This window comes from Lagopus leucura, unplaced genomic scaffold (assembly GCF_019238085.1).
Source record: "Lagopus leucura isolate 7727_CA_CO unplaced genomic scaffold, USGS_WTPT01 Super-Scaffold_100004, whole genome shotgun sequence".
Classification (NCBI taxonomy): domain Eukaryota; kingdom Metazoa; phylum Chordata; class Aves; order Galliformes; family Phasianidae; genus Lagopus; species Lagopus leucura.
Genome location: NW_024962264.1, coordinates 28,953,314 through 28,977,594, shown reverse-complemented (window position 1 = coordinate 28,977,594; position 24,281 = coordinate 28,953,314). Strand labels below are relative to the sequence as shown.

General features: G+C 45.9%; 2 protein-coding genes across 2 annotated transcripts; both read right to left on the bottom strand.

Moving 5' to 3' along the window:
- Window positions 1–2,682: 2,682 nt before the first annotated feature.
- Window positions 2,683–7,471, bottom strand: ARL9 (ADP ribosylation factor like GTPase 9). The gene is made up of 4 exons (XM_042870603.1): window positions 7,337–7,471; window positions 7,085–7,256; window positions 4,190–4,365; window positions 2,683–3,799 (listed from the first exon to the last, which is right to left on the bottom strand). The coding sequence occupies exons 1-4, from the start codon at window positions 7,469–7,471 to the stop codon at window positions 3,620–3,622; spliced, it is 663 nt and encodes a 220-aa protein (XP_042726537.1). The 3' UTR covers window positions 2,683–3,619.
- Window positions 7,472–9,817: 2,346 nt separating this feature from the next.
- Window positions 9,818–24,136, bottom strand: SRP72 (signal recognition particle 72). The gene is made up of 19 exons (XM_042871023.1): window positions 24,007–24,136; window positions 22,990–23,110; window positions 20,564–20,687; window positions 20,024–20,167; window positions 19,677–19,788; window positions 18,037–18,068; window positions 17,298–17,422; window positions 17,148–17,205; window positions 16,837–16,968; window positions 16,299–16,427; window positions 15,724–15,796; window positions 14,410–14,474; window positions 13,877–13,972; window positions 13,088–13,191; window positions 12,419–12,496; window positions 11,613–11,750; window positions 11,340–11,377; window positions 10,881–11,040; window positions 9,818–10,078 (listed from the first exon to the last, which is right to left on the bottom strand). Exons 1-19 carry the CDS (start codon window positions 24,113–24,115, stop codon window positions 9,904–9,906), a joined length of 2,013 nt encoding a protein of 670 aa, XP_042726957.1. The 5' UTR covers window positions 24,116–24,136; the 3' UTR covers window positions 9,818–9,903.
- Window positions 24,137–24,281: the final 145 nt, after the last annotated feature.

Here is a 24,281-nt window from a genome sequence, read left to right as displayed (position 1 = left end):
GATGTGGACAGCTGTGGGAGTCCCCACCATGCAAAAAAAAACACAGCAGGTGGAGCATTGCTTTGCTGCTTAATATCACCTGGCTGAAAACTTTCAGAGCACACAGCCCCAGCAAATGCTTGTTAGACAACAGCTCAGCACCACAGAGACCTTTGTGTTGGCAAGCTGCTGCTAGGGCATCTCACTGCAGACCCCCTGAAAGGTGCCTGCTGACTTATTTCCCTGTCACACCTACCTGCTGCAGGCAATACTGCAAGCATGGCTGCCTGGCACCTTGGTGGGAACTGCTTGCAGGACGCTGGCCCCCTGCCTCCAGGTCAAGACAAGACATGCTCAGGAAAGCAGTACTCTTTTCAGGAGCCAAACAACAGTTTCAGCAGTTTCTGCCAATTGGCTCTTCAAGAACTTTTGCTTGCAAAAGTGCAAGGGGGGTAAACGGTAACTGCACAAAGTCCACCTCCAGACTTGCTGCATTACAGAGCTGGCATTCTTTCTGCAGCAGTTCACACACAGCTAACACAGCCACATCCAAACCTTGCATCAACTGCCACCCTGCAGCCCTGCTTGGACGCAGCTTTGCAAAGGCTGTCTCAAGATCCATCTGAGGGAGGAGTCACATGTATCTCAGCCAGGTCTCTCAACGCATATGGTGATCATAAAGCTTTCTCCAGTTCTAGGAAGTTTTTTTTTTTTTTTTCTTTTTCCTTATGGTGGCAAGTGCTACGAACAGGCAAACATCCCCACACACGATGGTACTTTCAGCGGTTCTGCAACCTGAAGGAATTAAGCAATACCACTGACAAGAGGAGAGTCCCAGGAAAATATTTGTTATTTGCTTATGCTTTCCAGGAGGGAAAACGAGGCTTGCTGCAGGCAGATATAGAAGTACCCCCCTTCTGCTGCCCAAACTGCTTTTGAGTTCAATCTCTTGTAAAGCTGTAGAGAGCAACAAAGTTAGCAGGGGCAACCCAGACATACTCAGGTGCATATAATGCACCTGAGTACATGGAAGGGGTGGAGCCAGGATCCACCCCTTCCCAGACCTCATTTGAGGGTTGGCATTGCAGGCAATAGTTTCTTGCTGGAGTTCCCTACCTGAGTCTTTCCGAAGGTAAGCAGATTCTTTTCTTTGTTTCTACGCCTATTGCATTTGAGGGAATCTTTGCTTGCTGAGCTTAGGACTTTGCTATTCTACTGTCATTATTATACTTTCTGTTGCTTTACAGCACCCCGCAGTACAGTTTGCCCTCTTGGCTATCAGTAGATTGCCCTGGCTCACAATAAGCCCGTGGTCAACAACACCCCCAGAGACCTTCCTGCTAAGCTGCTACCCAGCCACTCATTTCTGATCTGTACCTGTGTCTGGCATTGTTCTGGCCCAGGTGCAGCATGTTTAGTATTTTCCTTTGCTGAACTTTATGCTTGCTAATTGTCTAGTGCTCCAGTGTATCGAATTCCTCTGCAAAGGTCTCTCTTTCCTTCAGGAACTTAACAGCGTTTTCCAGTTTAGTGTCATCAGCAAACTTGTTGAAGGTGTATTCTACTAATCCTGCAACCAGATCACTGATAGAAGTGGTGAACACAAGCGGCTCTAGAATGGAGCACTGGGGGAATACTGCTAACAATCAGCTCACAAGCAGTTGTAGACCCATCCACTTTGAGCTCAGCTATTCGTTCAGCTCATCACCTGGCATATCCTGTGTTTATCAGACAGATGAACAATTTGTTCAGGGAGATGCTGTGAGTGACAGTATTATAGGTCTTATTAACAATCCAGAAAGATTACATGTACTGCCTTTCTTTCATCCACCAAGTGGGTAGTCATATGATAGAAGATCAGATTGCTAAGGCAGGACTTTTCTTTGATGAATCTATGTTGACTATGCTTGATAATACCTTTATTCTTTAACTTCCTCCTAACAGCATCTAGGACAATCCTCTCCATAACTTTTCCAGGTACTTAGGTTAGACCAACAGGTCTATAGTCCCCTGGGTTTTCTTTTGTGCCTTTCTTGTCGATCAGTATAATGCAGCTTGCTAAATTGCTGAGAGGAGTCCAGCTATAACATCTGCTACTTCTTGAAGTACTTAGGGGTCAGGACCCATGTACTTCTGAACATTCAGCAATACAGCTTGTCCCTTACAATTTCAGTACACAGCTTCCCTTTTGAAAGGAAAGGCAGGCACTGTTTGTAATGAGGAGCAGGGAGAAAGGTGTTTTGCTTGTCCAGTGTAAATCCCCAAGTAAGCCGTACCCGAGAGGCCTAGGGCACAGCCTGGACACCCAGTCTGCAACCATCTGCAACCTGGGCTGCCTGCCTTTCAGTGTGAAGTAACAAGACTGCGAAGTCTGTGTATCTCCTTAGGATACAACCACTTGACAGCTCTTTGTATTGTTTTCCCTGGGTTGGTATCCTTGGTCCCTTCCCAGTGCAGCTGCATAGCAATGTGCTTGCACATGCTATGGCAACTGCTCCTGACTGCAGGGTGCCAGCAGCTGAGGCTGCTGGATGGAGCACAGCTACCTCCCCCCACAGGCACTGTTCTGGATGACCAACACCACTAACCCACAGCTCCCACTGGCCCAACCTAAGTACCCACTCCCTTTAAACACCATTTCACTGTCCCAGAAGGGCCAGCTGTGTTATTCCTTGTTGAGGTAAATGAAGCCGAGACCAGTGGTTAGAGTAAAATGTTCTGCTTTATGCATCAGACAAAACTACAAAACCCTTGTATAATAAATTTAATTACAAAAAGTGTTTTTTGCCACACTCTTTAGACTCAGTCATATGACCAGAGCATAGTTACAGGGATATCAATACTGGGAAAGTAATGCACCTCTGCAATTCATCTTTCTCATCTGCTATGCTAACAGAAATCACTTTAAAAAAAAAAAAAAAAAAAAGTTAAATTTCTCACCCATAAGACTGCTTGCTGTAGCACAATCTGGACCAAACCAAAATAAGACACTTAGACTGATGGAATCCTCCACTCTGGTACCACCTAAACTTCTTTCAGTCACTACTTTAAATTATACTTTGCTTACAGGGGGAAAAACTAGAACAGAAATACTTAATGTCTTACCGCCTTTGTGTTCTTGTTCTTATCTGATAAAGTAGTTGCAACCTGCCCAATTTCCAGGAGTTACCAAGTAGCCACTCTCTTAAAAGGAAACTCCTGACGCTCTTGGGAAGTAGGGTCTCATTTTTAACAGCACAATACTGCTAACAGGGTTCTCTAAAACCTGTTACCTATAATCATTTAAACCTGAGACATCAGGACAGTTTATTCACTGGATACAACTTTGTTTCATTAAAATCAATAGTTGACTCCAACCTAGCAAGATGCCACCTTAGCCTAAGCTATAAATACCCTTAACTCTGCTGCCTGAGAGTTTCATTTTCCCCCCATAAATATGCTACAAATATATTATTTTCCAGAGTTATTTTCAAAACACTATAAAAACAGATTTTCCTACCAACTAGACATGATTTTCAGAGGAACTACACAGACAGAAAGAAAAGCTATCTTTACATTTCTGTTACCATGTGGCAAACTGACTGTAGATGAGCACCCCATCTTCCACAGCTGCAAATACTGTGTTGTAGGAAAAGAGCTGTCACTGCACTTCCAAAACCAGCTGTGCTATCAGCTCCTTGGCATCCTTCATGCTGGAGGAGATCTCTGAGCCATCCTCTGCCACGTGGGTACCAAGCAAGAACATCTTCCTCTTGTCTCCGATATCAGACAGTGCCAGAGCATCATAGATATCTGTGATGCAATATGCACCTTCAAGGTCCTAATACCAAAACAAGTCAATCAAAACAAGCCTATTAATTGCAACAGGGAGGCAAAGGGTCTCAAAATTTCTGGGGGCATCGTTCTTATGTACCTCTATGAGATCAAGTTTCCATGCCCTGAAATGCTTTGGAAACAAAATGCTTATCCTTAACTTTTTCCCAAAGAAATAAGAAGCAAAGGTACATTCATGTTTCAGTAAGACCTGCATCTTACAGATCTAAAACTCAACCTCAGATTACTTCACTCTGTGGTCAACAGGTGCCCTCAGAAGCTTCTCCCCTCCCTTCCCCCTCTACCCCCCCAATCCACATAGCCTTAATTGAAGAGCTTTGCTGCTGTTTTCAGAGTCGCAGCCAGTCGACATTCAGCTAGGCACAGGAACCCCTACCTGCTTGTTGGCTAGAACCACCACTGGCAGGGTGGAGTTGTTCTGGATCAGTTGATGAAGTAGCTCTTTTGCCACAGGCAGTCGGGCATGATCAGCTGAATCCACAACATAGATGAGCAACAACACTTTGGGCAGATACATCTTCCAGTACGAACGTAGAGATTCGCTGCCCCCAACTGGAAGAGTAAACAGCAGCACAAAATTCACCAAGTAACCCAAACAGCACCACACCCGTAATGCAGGCAGCGGACCCTGGGGTGAAAACCCAAGGTATGGGGCCTACTGTATGCAAGACTGGAAATAGCTTTATTCCCCCCATCTGAGTCCCATGCAGGCTTATGTGTATGTTCAGAAAAAAGTCTTTTCATTTTAAGTTCTGGAGGTTTGTTTTTTATGGTTGCTTTCTGCCTTGTAGGTTCTTTCTCTCAATCTAGAAGGGAGAGCAGAAACAGGTTCAGTGTCCATAAGGGTCATGTGAGAATGTCCCCACATGATCAGTCCACATGCCCCTCACAAAACAAAGGAGCCTACAATTTCCAAGAGAGAAATTTAACCCTAGAGTGGAAAAGGCTCTCATTAGATCTGTATAAAGTCAGGGGCCAATTCAAAACTCCCAGGGCTTTCACACTGTCAAAGCTGCAGAGGTACCTTAGGAAGAAATAAAAATCAAGTTCCAGCAGGCTCTTTGAGCTGTCCTTAGGTGGCAGGAGTAATCTTTGCACAGATTACATTTCTACCAGGTCTCTTCTCTGCTGACTAAGCTTTTCATATTCAAAACAAGGGCTTATAACAATATGAAGCCACATGTCTAAGACTGCTGTTACCATCTAAGGACAATGTGGTGGCTTGTTGAATTTTAAGAGAGACAGGAATAGCGTATTGCTAAGCACTTCAGACGTATTTTCAGCTCTTCAGATCTGTTTCATACCTTTCAGGAAAAGGTTGGGGGGAAGAGAGGTCCTCTGCAGAACAACACGCTCAAGGGTCGTGGCTGACTTGACTCCAAATGTAACAAACTTCCAAAGTATTATACTTGGGGTTTTCTATGACAGCTTCCTGCCTTATTTAGGAATTCTTCAAAATTGACATGCTAGCTAATCTGTTGTGTTTCAAAGCAATTTTGCTTTCACTTAAGTAAAAATGATTTAGTAGTTTCAAGAATGTACAAAGAAAAGCAACATTTCCCTGCTAGGGAGTATGTGCTTGTTCTAATCATAGAATCATCGAAGCCTTAGAGGTGGAAGGGACCTTTAAAGCCCATCTAGTCCAACCTCCTGTAGTGAACAGGGACACCTACAGCTACATCAGGTTGCTCAGAGTCCCATCCAGCCTGGCCTTTAATGTCTCCAGGGATGGGCCTTTGCACCACTTCTCTGGGCAACCTGTGCCAGTGCATCGCCACCTTCACTGTAAAAGACTTTTGCCTTATATGCAACTCAATTTTTCCCTCTTTTACTTTTCTTCTTCAGCTCCAGCATATCTACAGGCAGAACTGAGATCTGCCACTGCTGGAATAAGCCAAAGGGCCATGACTGACATATTATTCTTGGGGCTTATGCCTCCAACAGTACTGTGTTATTTTATAGGCTCCCCGCTATTTCTCTTGTCCAGTGCATTCATACATAGCATAAACCAGGGGTCAGCAACTTACAGCTAATGTTTTTCTTTCCTAAACAAATAGCAATACAGCAGAAGCCAGGCTCTCCTACTGCTTACAGAGGCAAGATTCAACCCACTTATCTGTATAATGGTACAAAGAAAAGGAACAATATTCTGTCTGTCCAGGCCAGCAAGATAAAAATCCTGCTGTCTGCTGATCATAGTATGCTACATAATCACAGCGTAGGCTGCTAACCCCTGCTACAGGCAATGGTACAGACTGAGTAAGTAACCAGATTAGAGCACCATGCAGATTTACCTGGCTGAAACTGGCCTGAGACATTTCATCTCCCATGGGTCAGATTGCAGCCATCACATCTCAGTTGCTACCAACCTGGACCAGAGAGGGAAGGATGACTCAGAAACAACACGTTCTGCTGTGGTGCGCATTGTACTGGGCGTGAGCAATTCCCAAGCAGGTGCAGAAGTACTTGGTTGTTTTTTTTTTCAAGCTTAGTTAGTACAGAGCACCTCATTCCTAGCAGCAATATCAGGAAATACTGGTGTCTGTCTGATAGGTACAAGGAGAGCAGCACAGAATAGGAGCATATCTGAAGCATCTCCCTAAGGCAGGATTACACTTTGCCTTAGAGACTCTATCTTCCCATCCTAAACACTTACCCACATGCCTGGGAGCAGCACAACTCCTGCCGACAGCAATACTGAGGTGTACCTGGGCTAGCTGCCAAGTGAGTCAGCCAAGCGCTGGTATGAAAAGCAGAAAGGGAAGCACGTGGCCTCCACAGCAGTCTAGCAAGGATGTCAGCCCTCAGTACCAGGGACTGATGGAATCCAGGGCCCCTTCTCCTCTACCACCTCCTATGGAGGCTCTGGAACAAAAGGCATGCTAAGCTTTGCTTCCTGCCTTCTTTCCCCTTGGTATTTCTCTTCTATGCTTGCTCACGTCAGGCTTGAGCACCAATGGGAAGCTGTACAAGGAACAGCGGCCATGCAGGGACACCTGTGCTTTGGACAGGCTTGTTGTCATTGCGTTTAGCAGCACTGTCTGAGAGCAGAGCTCCCCCCCGGGCAGGCTCAGACAGCACAGACCTCCCCTGACAGCAGGCCGTAATCTTCTTATATCACCAGGGTCGGGCAGCAGAATCTCCAAGAAGAAAATAACCCCAGCTCCGTGTTATCAGATAAGGAGATACGACGGTTCTACAATAGGGGGCTGATCCCTGAGATGCGGGACGGGAGCATCCGCCGCGCTCGGCACGAACGCAGCTCACTCACTCTCTAGGAACTCCATCTGGCTCTCCCCGCCGTAGATGCAGACGGCGTTGAAGCCCTCGGTGGGCGCCACGCTGCGCTTCACCTGGTTGGTGGCAAGCGAGTGGAGAACGCTGCTCTTCCCCGCCCCGTCCAGGCCCAGCACCAGGATCTGCCTGCCGGTTCCCTTCACCTGCTAAAGGAGGGAAACACGCCCGGTCAGCCGGCCGGGGCCTACCCGCCCCCCGGAGCTCACCGCGGCCGGCCGCCCCGTACCTGCTCAGCGGCGGCGGGAGGAGAGCGGCGGGCCCGGCCCCGCACGTAGGCCCACACCCAGGCCGCCACCGCCGCGCCGCCCGCCGCGGCCAGCACCGCTCCGCACAGCGCCGCGGGCCGCAGCCGGCTGCCCATGGCCACCCCGCGCCCGGCCCAGCCCTGCCCGGAGAGAGGCGGTGTCCCGCAGCTGGCCGAGCGGCTCCCCCTACAGACAGGCAGCGTGCCTGCAGCGACGAGGCCCCAGCTGGGCGTTGCTGCAGACCTGGAGGTACGCACCGGTGGAAAGAGTCTGGCCTCATGCAGCTGCCGGCTGCAAGTTCCTGATCCTTCCTTTGCTCTTCTCGGCTTCTACAGAACCATTAACTCGTAGATTTACCAAGCCAAAAGAACTTGCGTTTTCATCCCTAGCGGTTGTTCTTTGTGAGTATGCCTTTTTTTTCCTCTAGGCTCATTGGTAACTTGGTCCTCTGAAACACAAGTTCCATCCTTGGGTAATGTGGGGAGGAAAAAAAATACCTCCTATTGTTTTCTTAAACCTACTGATAAGTTTAAAAAGACCACTATGAAGAACCCTGCAGATGCTTTTAAATTGCCAGTGAGGTTGTGTATGCCCCCTCCCTGGAGGCATTCAAGGCCAGGCTGGATGGGGCTTTGAACAACCTGGCTAGAGGGAGATGTCCCTGCCTATAGCAGGAAGGCTGGAGTGAGAGGATCTTAAAGGTCCCTTCAAATCCAAACCATTCTATGATTCCGTAAGTTTGAAAGAGCAATGAGTGACAAATAATGTTGTATGCTTTCTGGCTTTTTTGTGAATTTATGTGAAGTCATGGTAACATTTCCTCTTCAGGCCTTGGCATCAAATCCTTTCAGATACAGAAGCCTTTACCTCTCAGGTTAACATCTAGCACAATAGCATCTCCCTGAGGTATTATTTCTACCACTGAAAATCCGTGCATAGGGAAAAAATGTTTTTGCAACAACTACAAGTTTCAAGAGATGTTTGAGAGACTACCAGTAGAGTGCTAGGAAGGCAAATGCTCATCCTCAATCTCATCGCCTGCCTCCACTTGAGAAGTGCTATGCTTTTCCAATGCAAACAGCTGTCACAACCAGCCACCTTGTCTTATCTAGTTCTTGCTTTGCCAAGCCCGCTACTAAGAGAGCTGGCTTGCAGGAAAGTGGACAGTGAGTCAGCTCAGCTGCCACACAGTTTGATAGTTTACTTTGGAATCATGAAGGCTGGAAAAGACCTCCAAGACCATCATGTCCAATCCCAACCCACCCCCACCATGCCCATTAACCACATCCCTCAATGCCACATCTCTACAGTTCTTTAACACCTTTGAGGATAGTGACTCTACCACGTCCCTGGGCAGCCTGTGCCAATGTCTCACTCACTGTAACAGTCTTGCTGTCCTCCTCAGGTTATCCTCTCCCGCATTATCTAGACCATGTGTTGTTTTTCAGCACCCTATGCACCTCCGCTGTTTGGTGGTCAGTGACTCGCTGGAATACAGCACTGAAGACAGTACTTGCATCAGAAACAAAAATTCTGTTAGAAGCTTTGACTAGCATATGGGGGAGCAGTGTAACTGTTTCAAGATGTTTTTGGTTATTCCATACCTCTGAGAGGTGAATTTTTTAAAGGCTACATTTGAATTTGCTAACATCCAGTTCCCTCCATACAATCTGAATTGTGAGATTTATTTTCTTTTCTTAAAAGCTCTATGGAACTCTCTGCTATGGTCTGAAGCCGTGTCCCCTGCCACGAGCAACATCTCACTCAAGCTGCAGAACACTATTCAGCAGGATTGCCGGGGAGAGGTGGGACTCAGCAGAGGAAGCAATCCTTAGGTTGCAATCCTAAAAGAAACATGAAAATCAACCCACAGAGAATGCTGTCACAGTCCCTCAAGGGGGATCTGGCTACACATTAAACCCAACCGCCTATCTTCTAACTTATGGTGGGTGAAAGCACTGGAGAACTTTCAAAGGAGCTTGCTGCTCTCAAAAACAGTCTTTCACAAATCCACTATGCTGGCCCAGCAAGTCATTTCTGCAAGCAACTAAAACAGCAGTTGGGAGCAGAAGGTAGGAAGCAGGCACCTCCTGGCACTGCACATATGGAACAGATATCGTTTCAGAAACAAGCTACAAGCTCTTGTGTTTATTTACAGTTAAGAATGCAGTTCCACAGAAGCACAAGGGATAATCAACTAACACAGTTGTCCTTTTTACCCAGCCTGGCTTCCTTGCAATAGCACCTCAGCTGCTCCTGCGTAACATCCTGTTTGAGAGCAGGAGATGCAGAAGCCCCTCAGACACACTCATTGAGGCTCCTTAGTCTGGTTTATACTGCGTGCTAACAGTTTAGGAGGAAGACAAGCCACAGTAGGTACAAGTGTGAGGAAGAGAACCTGGTGAGTAATGTGGTGCCCTATACCAGCTTTCTTCCCCCTGGAGCACCAACAAAGATTTGGATGCAGTCTTTCACCACCACTTGCTTTTGACCTTTATTATACAACCAACATCACCTACTGATGTGTGCACATTATACATTCTGCTTTCTACCACCCTCCTTTCCCCCCTTTCTTCTTCTTCTGTTGTTGTTTCTTCTTGGTGGCTGGGGCACCAGCAGGTTTTTGGTGCCTGGGAGGGATGACATTACTTGCAGCCGATACAGCTGCAGCACTGCCTGGCCGAGGGGAGGTAGGTGGGCTGCTGGCAGTCCTACTGGCATCCCTACAGAGAAGACAAGAAAAAAAGACACCACATGAGTTCACAACCACCTGCAAGATGTGGCACTGTAAGCAACAGCTTAGAAGAAAGCTAACAGCAAAAAAATAGTGGTTGCCCTATAAAGTAGCAACAGAAGGCCTAAGGATGTGAGAGCATTCACGCAAGGAGACGTTGCTCATCTCAGATGAACTTCAGTGTAGATAGTAGGAGAGCAATGTGTGATGGGAACGTGTCTCCAAGGGCAAGCAACCAACTTCTAACAGATGCTCATTCAACACTAGAAGTCCATAACAATGAAAGCAAGGCTTTTAGCTTTAGAATAGACAGGTAACAGCTCAAGCAATACAAGAGAACCCTTTCAGTCCCCTCCATTACGGGGGTTTAAGACCAAAATCCTCTTTCCCCCATTGAGCATATAGGCATCTCTACGCCAGCTCTCCTGGCAAACACCGCTCAAACCAACAGTACCACAAAAGGCATTTAATGCCTTAGTTTTTAGAGACAGCTGTATAAATGAGGAACTGTCATACAGAACTTGCAGTTCCCTGTGTTGCTATTATTTTAAAAGCACTTCCTTCTCTATTTTATTTGTACTTTAATGCCTTCAAGCATGCCTATTAAATCGTTTTGGTTTTCAGTTAACTACAGAGATCTTCTGGAAGAGCAGCTGGTAAAAGGTTTGAGTTACAAAGTACAGTTTCAACTGTGCTACCCAGAGCTGGTGAGATGACAGAGACTGGAAAAAACACCCTTCCTAGCCACCCAGGAGTCATTTCCCACACCAGGCCCAGCAATGGATACTTACAGTTCAGAGGAACCAGCTGTGGTTGAACCCTGAGTTCCCTTGCCAACCTGGTCCTTCTTCTTCCCCTTCTTCCGTCCACGATAGTACGAACGTTCTCGCATTGGAAGCCACCGCTCAGGATCAGGAGTTACCTTGGGGTCATAGTTCTTGGGCAGCTTTCCTACAGAACAGTTAGTGCCAGGCAATGAGATTGGAGTCAGCTCACTAGACGAGCATCAACAGAAAGCACACAGAGCCCAGAAACACGTAACAGATTTCACTGTGGGTCTTCTATCAAGGTGCTCTTCTCACTTCTGTGCAGAAATGTCCCTTACAAAAGGTGTAATCATGAACACCTGAGTTAAGTGAGACCCAGACTTAGCAAAGGGCTCCAGCTGCCAGGGAGCTCAAGGCTGCCTATCAGAAGAAACAATCTGGCCAGCTGTCTGGATCTACCAGAAGATGGGAAACACGACTTACCTTTCTTCTTTTTCTTCTTCTTCTTCACCTCCCCTTGTCTGAAAAGGAAGGCAGGAAACAGTCACTGTGACATAGCACAAACAAAGTCAAACAAATGCTATCTCTAGCAGATGCCAAACATCCCCATCTTTCTAAAAGCTTAGTCTGCTGCTACCTGAAGCTCCTTGCAATTACACACCAGCCTGTCTGCTACAGTAATACTCTCATCACAACAGGTATGGTTCTTCTGCCTTTCCAAAAAATGACTATGCCAGAGCCAAAGCAGCATTGTACCCTTGCTCTTTCTGTTGATTGTCTCCAGTGAGTTTCCCAGCTTTCTTCCGAACATAGGTTGCTCCATGGGAGTTCTCTAGTGCATCAACATCTACTTTCAGCGACATGGTGTCTGAAGAAGGCAAATGTTTGCTAAGACTACAAAGGAAGAGTTTAGGAATGCAAACCAGGAAGGCTAACATGCAACTGACAAGAGGCAACCAAGTATGATAAACACCCAGCTTTGTTCAGATACCAACTGGCAACTTCAGCTTGAATGAATTCAGCCTGGTGGTAGTATAGATACCAGACAGACCTAAGGAGCTAGTCCCAGCTCCCTCAACAACTTCCTGCACAAATTGGGATGAGCTGCTGATTCACTGCCCTCTGACTTTTTTTTTTTTTCTCCATTTTTTGAGGTGGTGGACAAAACTAGCAACTGTTTGTTCCAGGTGACAAAAGATGTACAGGAAGCCTGATACTTTGGATCAGTGAGAATTTAGCCATATTTTGTTGGACACAGCCCTGCATTACTACCACATGTCTAAAACAGCAACAGGAAAAATGGAGAAACTCCTATTCTTGGTTTCCCTTAGTCTTAAATTACCAAATCTCAGAGAGGAAGAGGCCAAAGATAAAAGTGTCCTAGAATTTCATAGTAATCAAACCATCTAGGAAATAAAGCAGCTCCAGAAAATGTGACCTGGATGTGCAACTGGAGATGTTCCTTGTCTTTCTTCACGAGAGAATGAGTCTGAATTTCCCACACAAGTAAAATCTAAGGAAACAATGCCCAAATGCCACAAGTACCACTGTCAAAAGGATACACTTTCGCTTTTTCAGGGTCCACAAGGGAGTAGGCAGAGATGAGTTGTGCCAAAGTGTGCACATCCTTTGGGTTTTGCCTTTGGAGAACAAAAAGAAAAACCAAGTCACACACTCATTCCAGAGCTTGGTATCACCATACACTGCATGTTACTGTACCACATCTGCTGTCTGTGGGGACAGGCATGTCAGTCTGTGGTCTCTGCCAGAGCACATCTCCACACATCACTTATGCAGACAGGGAGAGATGCAGATATCATCACAGTATCATTAAGCAAGCAATGAAGAACAAAATTCTTGCAAGTTACAGATGCTAAGGCTGTTTAATAGACACCCCACTCTCCTCAAATCCCACCAGGTAAATAATAAAAATGAAACTTAGATATCCATGGCTTACGCAGACTAGAAAACAACATGTCTCAGTCATTAAAGTAACCTTCACTACATGCAACAGGCCTCCAGGATAAATCAATCAGGTTTTCAAGTGAACGTCACCTATGGATCAAATGACTTATCCCCTTCAAAAACATGGCTTTGAATGGCAGCCCTTGTATAAAAGAACTCTAAAGAAGGGCTGATGGCAAACCAGCATTGTCAGATGCCACCTGATACCAGAAAGCTTGCAGAGGTCTACAGGCAAAGAATCCCTTTTCAGCAACCACCCAACTCACTTCCAGAGCTCCTCCAAGTCGCTGATTGCTTCTTTCTTCCTGCCATGCTTTAATTTGAAGTTGGCAGCTTCCCTTATCAGTGACAAATGGACAGGAGACTCTGGCTGAAAGGCAGAGCAGCTGTAATTAGTTCTTTGCTTTCACAGCATACAGCCCAGCTCTAATTGCCTTTAATACCACAGACACCTGGCTAAAGAGGACAGAATTAGCACCCTGTCATACAGCAGTAGACCAACTTTGCATAAGTGAGGCAGGACTGCTCACTCCACAGTGATTTCTAATAGGGGATAAAGCCTGACTGCTCTGTTTGGACACTCACAGCTCTCACTCTCCCTCTTTGCAATGCACTTAGAATAATAAAACAGTGATAAAACAAATACAAAATACTCATAGGTCTCCAAAATCCCAACTGGGTGAACTGCTGGGGTTGGGCAACAACAGGAAAAGTTGAACTTGGACTAGCTGTCCTGCTTTTGGCTGGGAGAGTTTATTTTCTTTTAAGTAGCTGGTATAGTGCTATGTATAGGATGAGAATATTCTTAATAACACACTGATGCTTTAGTTGTTGCTGAGCAAAAAGTCCACGACTATTCAGCTTCTCACACTGTCCTGCCAGAGAGGAGCTGGGGGGTATATGGAGCTTGAAGGGGACAGAATCAGGACAGCTGACCTAAACTGGCCTAAGGGACATTCCATACCATATGGTGCTGTGTGGAACCCTAAAACTGGCTGGAGCCGGATACAATGCTAGCTAGAAATGACTGCATTACCTCCTCTGTATTGACTTGCCTGGAATTGCTGATACCACTGGATAGCCTGTGTGAAGACCTCAATTGCACTGTCAATGTCTTCTTCATGACTGTACATCGTCACCAATGCAGACACCTGCAAATGTTCAAGAGCAGCTTAAAGCAGATCCCCACAGAAATGGTCTGTAACCAGAGAGCCAGCAGTTAATTTACGAAATTTCCTAACATGGTCAATGTGAGCTTTCTGCTCTATTCCTAGAAAGGAGTTATTGTCATAGGCAGGATACCAAGGCATGATTTTGCTACCCGGGTTCTTCCAAAGAAACATCCCCACCAATCTTTCCCCTGCAGTACAACTTTAGGAGTGCATTCACACAGAGAACCTCCTTGTCTTAGCACCTTCTTTGCTTGCCATTAGCCACAGTTTCACTAGAAACCCTTTTTCTTGTCCCCATCTCTACCCAAAGAGCCATGAAAAAAGAAATTAGCACCAAGGTGATGAGGTACAGATCCACCTATTTTTCTATACCCTAAACACAACTGGAGTTACTCAGGGCAAGGAGTTTTGCTTACCATACCAGGCTTGTGCTGCAGTTCTTCTATGCTCCTCAGAATCATACAGGCCTTGGTAACGCTGCCTTTTTAGAAAGAAAAGAACATGCTCTTAGTGCCATGGTCACAGTTCACCCTGCCTGCTGGACAGGGCAAGGGACTAGTCTGTGAGCTTCCACTACTTCCAAAGGTAAACAACAGGGACATAACAATCCCCTTCTCAAAAACATTTCCCTCATTTCCAGAAATGAAGGACAAAAGCCTCCACATAAGAGATCCCATTCTTGCTCTTGGCACAGTCTGAAAGGGTTCAGGAGCAGCATTTTGCAGGCAGGTTCTTTTCATCCAGAAGCAACTATGTGCTGTCTGACTGTGTACAGGAATGATAACACCAGGAAGTCCCACACTGCTTGCAGGATGCCTCCTGACCTGATACATTAAATCCTGTCAGTCCTGGCTTGACCTGAGCCAGCAATGTGTGCTTGCAGCCCAGAAGGCCAACAGTATCCTGGGCTGCATAGAATGAGGAGTTGCCAGCAGAGCGAAGGAGGTATCATGCCTCTCTATTTTGCCCTCGTGCTGCCCCACTTGCAGTGCTGCATTCAGGCCTGGGGCTCCCAGCACAAGAAAGACGTGGAGCTGTTGGTGGGGATTCAGAGGAGGACCACACAGATGATCAGACAGCTGGAACACCTCTTCTGAGAAAGGCTGAGGAAACTGGGCTTGTTCAGCCTGGAGAAGGCTCAGGAGAGATCTCACTTTCCAGTGAGATCTCCACTGGATCCAGCTTTCCAGTACTTAAAGGGAACTTCTAATAGGAAAGAGACTGACTTGTTACATGGTCGGTGATAGTCCTAGTGACAGGAAAGAGGAAAGGCTTTAAACTAAAAAGAGAGTAGATCTAGACTAGAAATTTTTCACTCAGAGTGGTGAGGGGCTGAAACAGGTAGTCTAGAGAAGTTGTAGATGCTCCATCTCTGGCCATGTTAGGTTGGAAGGGGCCCTTTGCAGCCTGATTAGTGGATGGCAACGCTACACATGGCAGGGGGTTGTAAGTAGATGATCTTAAAGGTCCCTTCCAAACCAAGCCATTCTATGATTCACAAAAACTGTGGGCAGCTCTGCCAGGGATCTATGTAACCTCAACACTCAGGCACTAAGCTATAAGCTCTATCCCCCCATAGAGCCATATTTAGAATACCTGACTGAAAGCATCTCTGTTCTGCACTCTATCACAACAGTGACTGTAGCAGAGATTGCCCTAAAGACTGTTTTCCCCCAACTCTCACATCATTATAGTGTGCTGACACTTTCCCAAAGGAGGAGACTGAATACCTTGAGCAATTTTTAGCTGGGCCATCGTCAGCTTGATCTCAGCTGCATTGGCAGGGTGCTGCTCTGCAAAGTCCTGAGGATCAAAGGATAGAACAACTCAACATGTGCTAGGGCATCAAGATGCTTTTCTGGTCAACCAGATCCTATGCTCAGTCACAGAAAGCTGGCAAGAACCAAGGGAGTATTTCCAGCATAGGCAGACTTCAGCATGCAGCAGAAGAGAGCCTCAAACTGCCAGTGTCCCATTGTCCTCTTTGATTACAATCCCAGACCACTCATTACTTCCCCAAAAGGGCTGTTGTAGACTGCTTGCAAGCAGAGCCACAGAACCCACTGCTTACCCTTAAAGAAATCTACAAATACCAGAGGTGCAAGGGAATACTTTCCTTTTTGAAGAAGCATGGTTTATTTAGGTGTAAATGCTTTCCAGCAGCATTAAACTAAACTATTATAAGCACAGTCAGATATTCCTGGAAATTTAAACAAGACAAAACAAAGGGAAGTAGCACAGAAGAAAACACATAGAGCTAAGTTTGAGGGGAGCAAGACAAAAGGAGTACTTTGTCTTAACCTACCTGCAGAAGCCCTATGGCCTTTGTATGCTGCTTTTCACGACACAGCTGGGCTGCCTGGATTAGCACAGGAAGCAGATGCTCAGGGCTCTGTGACTGCAGGCTTGCTGACAGTTTGCGGCACTGCTCTGCCTGTGGGGTGGGAGTAGAAAATACATTTTGTTCAATCTCTGTAAGCACCTAATGCTGGCCTGACCTCCAGTTATACCTAACAAGATGAAATGCTAGCAATGAATTCCCTGAAATGGATATAAAGAACCAAGAACAAAACCTCCTAGTAGCATTCAGATGGATTTAAGAACCCAACACATTCAGTCTCTCTCCTTCTAGTCATCTCTGCATTGCCTTTGCTGCAGCAACACTCAAGTCACTACTCAACAAGCTGCTCTGTTCTTTAAGGGATATTTTTTTTCCCACTTATGTGCCTAAGCCAAGTAGTCATACCTTCTGCCAGATAGGCTGCATACCCATTTTTATCTAGTCAAATTACTGTGGAGGGTGCTAAGCCTGTAACCAACTATTGCAGATCAGTTTCTCCTACCTGGTTAGTGTACATTGCCAGCAAAGCTTTGTTGAATTCAATTGCCTGAAGCTGTTTCTTAGAGAGTTTATGCTCAACACCTTCTGCATTGGTCAGTTTCACCTTTTTCTTTGAGTCAAAAACATTTTGGTCCTGGGGAAAAATCACACACGATTAGATGATTTCACTACATTCCTTGAACAAGAAAAAGGCTTTGAATCTGTGATTTAACTACTGTTTAGAAGAAAAGTCATTCCTGTTTATGAAGCAGACGAACAGGCTGAGCAGCCACAAGAAAGGGCCACACTGAAAGCAGCAAGGAAATTCTATACCTTGTTAATTGTGATGATGTTGTTTGCGATGACGGCAAGTAGTCCTACATCTGTTGGCCTGCAAATAAGAAAAGGAGAAAGCACATTATTATTGAGCAGTGGTCTCTCTACAGGTGGAAGAACAAGCACTTATTTTAGAAAAGCTCCTACTTCAACTTGATTATTTGATTGTAGAGTTGTAGAGCATCCTCTGTACGACCCTGCAGTTGCATGATATATGCCATCTGACCATGAATAATGGCCAGTTCAGCCTCAATGTCTTCTTCAGTCACATCCTGAGAGAAAATCAAAGCAAAAGTAAAATTAAAAAAAAAACACAACCTGCAATCTCAGCACTTCTTCCACGGTTTCAGCATTCTGAAGGCAAATGTTTATGAGCTCCCTTGAGCCATGTAAGCAGCAAAGAACCCCAGCCACTACAGGTAAAGCCGCAATACAAATGCAAGTGTATCTGGGTTAAACTAGAAAAAAAGAAAGCTTCACCTGCTATTGTAAGAGTTTGAAGGTGCTTTTAGTTTGTGTACTGAACCTGCCCCTCTGCTTGAAGCAACAGCAGTGAGTACAAGTCACCTAAGTTTCCCATCACCCACTCAGCACGTTCATACACAGCATAAATGGGACACAGGGAGATTTCAAACTGTATCCATACTGCCTGCACCAGTACAGGCAACAACACAAGGAACACAGCAGCAAACAGCTTGCTGTGTTGCACTTCTGCAACAGCTACAATTGCTGCCCCAGCCTCGCAAGTTGGTACCAGCAGCAGTGGCAAGTCTTGCTGAGTTAACACTGTACACTGGCTTTGGCCAATGTGGTTGTTTACAGCATGACCTCAGCCTCATTCGTGTTGGTGCAAAGCAAACTTTCCATAACAACATAAATAACTTACAGAGTCTTCTGAGAGTGACTGGCGACACAGCTCTAGAAGAAAAACAAAGGGAAGAATGAAATTTAGAAGACTTAAGGGAAAAAAAAGGCCTAGAAGCATAAACTGTTTCCATGTATCCCTTGCAGGTGCTGAATCCAAACCTTCTGTAGCATTATGAAAGGCAATTGAGCCTACAGGTTTGGTGATGATGACAGTGACCATGAAGGAGAAGACAAGATTATTCTGAAGAAACGTCAAAAACAGAGGAGGTACCATCTCTCCCAAAACTGCCTACTGAGAGCAGAGTCACACACTCATTCTCTTTTCTGAACAAATTTCTTTGAACCTAGCCGCTGATCTATTCCATCAGGAATAGATCTTAGTATTAACTACTGCCAAAGTCAGTTAAGGTGCTTGAAGCCCACCCTTTACAGGGAAGCAATTCTACCAGTTTTCAGTACAGACTGCTTAACTTTCACTTAATTTTCTCAAGTACTTCATCAGAACATTACTTGTTTTGCTCTCCAAAGGAATATTATAAAAGCATGCATATAGATTCACTAATGCCAAGAATTGCACCTGCGCAATACAATAGTTGTATGGGAGAGTTGCTATTCTATCAGCAAAATCAGGGCAGAACTGACCTATTTATCTGTAAGAGCAAATAGATCAGAAAAACTCATTTTCTGTCATAGCTTTCCTTTTTAAAAAAGGAAAACAAACAACAAAAAAATCCCACACCCCGTAATCTCCCTTTCACCCTACTGAAAAAAAAACGCTCTTCACAGAAAAAGGAAACCTCATTTCTATTACTGGTATCATGGCTAATTCAGACCATGCATGTTTAGGTCCACAGGAGGGCCACGAAGATGATCAGGGGACTGGAGCACCTCCCCTATGAAGACAGAGCTGAGAGAGCTGGGCTTGTTCAGCCTGGAGAAGAGAAGGCTGTGGGGTGACCTATTGCAGCATTTCAGTAACTAAAGGGAGCCTACAAACAGGAGGGGAGTCAACTCTTGACAAGAGTAGATAATACCAAGGGAAAATGGAGGTTGAGGGGAGATTTAGGTTGGATGTCAGGGGAAATTCTTTACAGAGAGAGTGGTGAGGTGCTGGAACAGGCTACCCAGAGAGGTTGTGGATGCCCCATCCCTGGAGGTGTTCAAGGCCTGATTGGATGGGGCCCTGGGCAGCCTGGTCTGGTATTAAATGGGGAGGTTGGTGGCCCTGCGTGTGGCAGGGGGGTTGGAGATTCATGATCCTTGAGGTCCCTTCCAACCCAGGCCATTCTGTGATTCTGTGATGTCACATAAAATATACACATAAATATGTATATATGCACTCACAAAACGAAGAGTTAAGAATGAGGTGTTTCATCTATGAGGAGAGATGACACTTAAATCTACTGCCCACTTCAGAAAAACTGCTTAAAAGAATTCAACCTCCATCAGGGGTGTGAAAGAGAGCCAGATGTTGCCACATGTAATGTGGCTCTGGAAAAAAGCAGCAGAGGAATGCTTCTACATAAACACCAGATCTGCCAAGAACCATCTGGACACCTATAAAAAATTCTGACATTAATCAAGAGTTAAAACTTCCTTCTCTCTGTTTTTAAGTATGTCTAGGAAGACCACAAAGCTTTTAACATCCCATTATTTTACCTTCTGCTTTCTGTAATTTCTTCATTGCTTCATTCAGCTTTCCTTGTCCAATCAATGCACATGCATTGTTATAACACAACTCATAGGTAGCTTCTCGAAGGCCCAAGTTTTCCTAGCATGAAAAGCAAACATAAACACCAGCTGATCTATACTGGCTACAGACACAAGCTATAGCTTTCAGATACATTCAAACTATTCCTTGCAAAATAAGTATGCTACAGAAAACTGTTTTAGAGGCAATTTTACAAGGGCATGCAACTGGCAAATTTTAAGCCACAGTGCAAAGTATTTTCCTTTCCGCTGCACAACAAAGTAAGAGGCAATCAACAAGTGAGCAAGTCACTTACTGGCATTACTCTCTCCCAAGTGCTCTGTGCTGCCACAACAGCAGAGAGGTTGGTTTTTCGTTCTTCCTCATATTCATCCTGGGAATTGCGGATGAGATCCCGGTATGCAGCCAGACAATCATCATAACGCTCCAACCTGTACAACTGACAACAGCAAGGGATTAGCCATCAGAACAGCATTTCCTTGCCTTCTTTCTCCCTCCTCACAGGCTCGCTGCAGCAGAGCATCATATGTTTCAGGTTGAACATTATGTTTGCATCTACCTCTAAGTGCAAATTTCTATACATGAGATTTGCTAGGACTCAAGCAATGAGAACAGATACCTACACAGAGACTCCAGAATTTTTACTCCTAAAATAGCTTCTTCAGAAGCAGAAATTTAAATGGTTTTATTCTCAGACAGCTTTCTTCCAGATTAATGAGAAAAGTTAAATTCATAGTCTCTCAGGCAACCAAGAGAAGATTTGTCCCAAATGAGTGCAGGAGGACAAGGCATCCAGCATACAAAACTGCCACCAGGAAGAAAAGTTTGTTATTACCACTTGTCCATAAAGCTCCTTCAGTTTGTCTGTTTGTTGACTGGCACTCTGAATGGTCTTGAGAGCATTTTCAATGCGATTCAACCTGTATTCACAGTAGGCTTTCTCAAAGGCAATAACATCACTGCAAAGACAAGACAAAGGTTAATAGCAGGCTGCAGTATTCATGCAACAGCTTTTGCCCACCTGAACACACTTGTTTAAGCAGTCCTTATCAATCACAGACTACTAGATTCCCAAAAAGCCAAACACCAGAGGTAAGCACATGACCACAGGTTACTGAATTATTTATCTGTTGAGTACTGTAAAAATCTTAAACAACCTCAAAACAGCAAAAGAACCACCACCTTCCCTAGGATACAGAGACAGGTGGTACTGGCAAGCAAGAAACTTGTATACAAGTCTATGGGGCCAGATGACATGCATCCCAGGGTTCTGAAGGAGCTGGCTGATGTAGTTGCGGAGCCACTGTCCATCACATCTGAGAAGTCGTGGCTGTCAGGTGAGGTCCCCAGTGACTGAAAAAAGGGTCACATCACTCCCATTTTTAAGAAAGGGAGCAAGTAGGACCTGGGGAACTACAGGCCAGTGAGTGTCACCTCTGTGCCTGGGAAGATCATGGAACAGATCCTCCTGAATGACATGCTAGATCACATGAGGAATGAGTGTGTGATCCAAGACAGCCAGCATGGCTTCACCAGGGGAAGGTCATGCTTGACCAATCTGGTGGCCTTCTATAATGGGGTGACAGCATTGGTGGACAAAAGGAAGGTGGCCGATGTCATTTAGCTGGACATGTGCACAAGGCCTTTAATATGGGCCTGCCCCGCATCCTTATCTCCAAATTGGAGAGATGTGGATTTGAAGGATGGACAACCCAGCAGATTAGGAATTGGTTGAAAGGCTGCAGACAGAGGGTAGTGATCAATGGTTCTGCGTCCAGGTGGTGGCTGGTAATGAGCGGTGTGCCCCAGTGATCTGTCTTGGAGCAGTGCTCTTTAACATCTTTATCAATGACATCGATGCCAGAATTGAGTGCACCCTAAGCAAGTTTGCTGACGACACCAAGCTGAGTGGTGCAGTTGATATGGTGGAAGGAAGGAATGCCATAATCCTTCATAATCCTTAAGGTCCCTTCCAACCGTGGCCATTCTATGATTCTGTGATTATAAGAGGGAGAACTTGGAGCTTGTTAAATTTAGGGAAATTACTTCTCTCCATCCTATATCGAAAAACAAGCTACAGACTTAGATTCCTTTCATCCCAGGAAAGAAGTGATTTGTGAATAAGATGACAATATTTATTCAGATGTGAATATAAATATGGAAGCACTTCACTACTTCAATACTACAATGCATTTTTCTGGGAAGCTCCTTAACAAAAACAGTATCTGAAACAGAAAACTGCTGCTGCCACACAGTTCCTGGGTAGCAATTCTTATCTCAGTCATTGCACAATGAGTATCTTTATTAGGAAGAGAATTAAATCTGCTTAATGACATAAAAGGGATACAGAAACTTGATTTGTACTAAAACACAAGTTGTCTTCAAGGTCTTGATTTGGAGAACACATACAAAGGGCTTGCACTGTCCTGATAGTTAAAGAAATACCATCAGTATGGCAAAGAAAATGACCCCAAAGAGCAGTATGATGATGTAGCAGAAATGCTAAGTCACGGCCTGAACAAGTGATTCAGCACCTGGTGAGAAGGCAGGGCCAACCAAGGGGAGCTCAGGTGCATGCAATCCACCTGAGTGACTGGAAGAGGTAGATCCAGGATCCACCCCTTCCCAGATTTCATTTAAGGGCTGGCAGTGGAGGCAAGGGTATCTCTCTCTGGGGATTCCTACCTATCTGAGGTCTTCCAAAGGTATGTGGCTCTTTTCTTCCATTTCTATGTCTGTAGTTGCTGTGTTTGGGCTTGTTCTCATTTGCTGTAGCCAAAGGCTTTGCCACCTTGATTACTGTGGTACATTCCATTACACCATTACAGATGAGAAGGCTGTGCAAAGCTAACAGCTTGCTGCTACTAGTAAGGGCTTCTCCCTCTTCTCCCTCTTCTCTTTGCTCCCACAAAAACCATCTCCTTCCCTCCATTAACTATGGTGCTCACCCACGTCAATAAGGAAAATCAACTAATGGAGGTAGATACTACCTAGAACCAGATAGAGGACAATCTCTGTTACTAGATAAAAAACAAGCCAGTAGACCACCTCAGATTAATGCAGGCATCTCTCATGCTCAGAATAAATCAGCATTTTACTGAGAACCCCAACTGCAATGGCTCTGAGCATCTCCTGCTCTTGGGTTGTTTTGTTTTTCTTTTTCTTATTGTTACTGATTAGTTCCCTCCACCTGAAGCTGCAGGACTTATCAGGGGCTCACAATTTAATATTTTGTAGATGTTATGTTAAGACACAACTCACCTGGACAGCACTTTAGTGTGGGTGTTGATTACACTGAGGGCTTCCTTGAAGCTCCCATTCTGGATAAGACATACCACTTTACACTGAAGTGCAGTCACATCATCTTTGCTGATCTGCAGAACTGGAGGGGAAAACAGTTTTAACAGAAGGATCTAACTAGCAGACAGACTATAAAGTGCCATATACACTGTTCAAGCTGGAGAAATACATCTAACAGTTACATCATTTTAAAAGGGTTCTGGCATGGCTTGCTCATGAGAAAACCCTGCCAGTGTGAAAGAGCTCAATACAAGCACTGAACAGAACTGACTGCTATGGTAACCTGCCTGGAACAGAGCTGCACCGAAGGAGCTGTACACACCTGAGCAAACTTTTCATTGGCATTTTACTTCCAGACAGAGAACAGTGCCAAGATCTGTCTCAGTGCCACATAAGGCACAGTCAGGAAGAAAGGGTCTGGGCCACAAGTCTTACAGGGAGCAACTGAAGGAGCTGGGGTTGTTCAGCCTGGAGAAGAGGAGGCTCAGGGGAGACCTCATGGCTCTCTGCAATTGTCTGATAGGAGGCTGTGGTGAGGTGTAGGTTGGCCTCTGCCCCCAGGTAACAGTGAAAGGATGAGAGCGAATGGCCTCAAGTTGTTGCAAGGGAGGTTCAGGTTGGCTATTGGGACATGCTGCTATTAGGACATGCATCTTCACCAAAAGGGTGTGATGCGTTGTCTCAGGTGGAGGTACGTGCAGACGTGGTGCTGAGGGACGTAGTGCAGCGGTGGGCTCGGCAGTGCTGGGTGATGACATTAGAAACCTTTTCCACGTCCATGCAGGGCGCTTCGATTCCGGGGGGAGGGGTGAGCACGATCAAAACCCAGCAAGGCCGATTCGACACGCCGCTCCAGGCAGAGGAGGGCGGCTCGGTTCCCTCCAGGCTCCCCAGGGCAGCCCCGCTCCCCGAGCCCCCCTTCCTAACGCAGCACGAGCACACGACACGGCGGCGGGCCGGGCTCTCTCGCTCACTCACTCTTGTTGACGGACTTGAGCGCGCGGGCGAAGTCACCGTTCTGGCCGCAGCGGTTCACCTCGCTCCACAGCGCCGCTGCCGCCCCAGGGCCGCCCGCCGCCGCCGCCATCTCGGAGCCGGGAGGAGAGCTGCGGAAAGAGCCCCGGAAGCGGAAAGGCCGCACCGCCACGTCCCGAGCGTGGGCAAGGGCTGCCCGCGCTCCTCCCTCCGTTTCTCTGAGCGTTTCCCTTCCCCTAGCGGCGGCTGTCAGCCGACAGGAGCAGGGTGCACGTTAG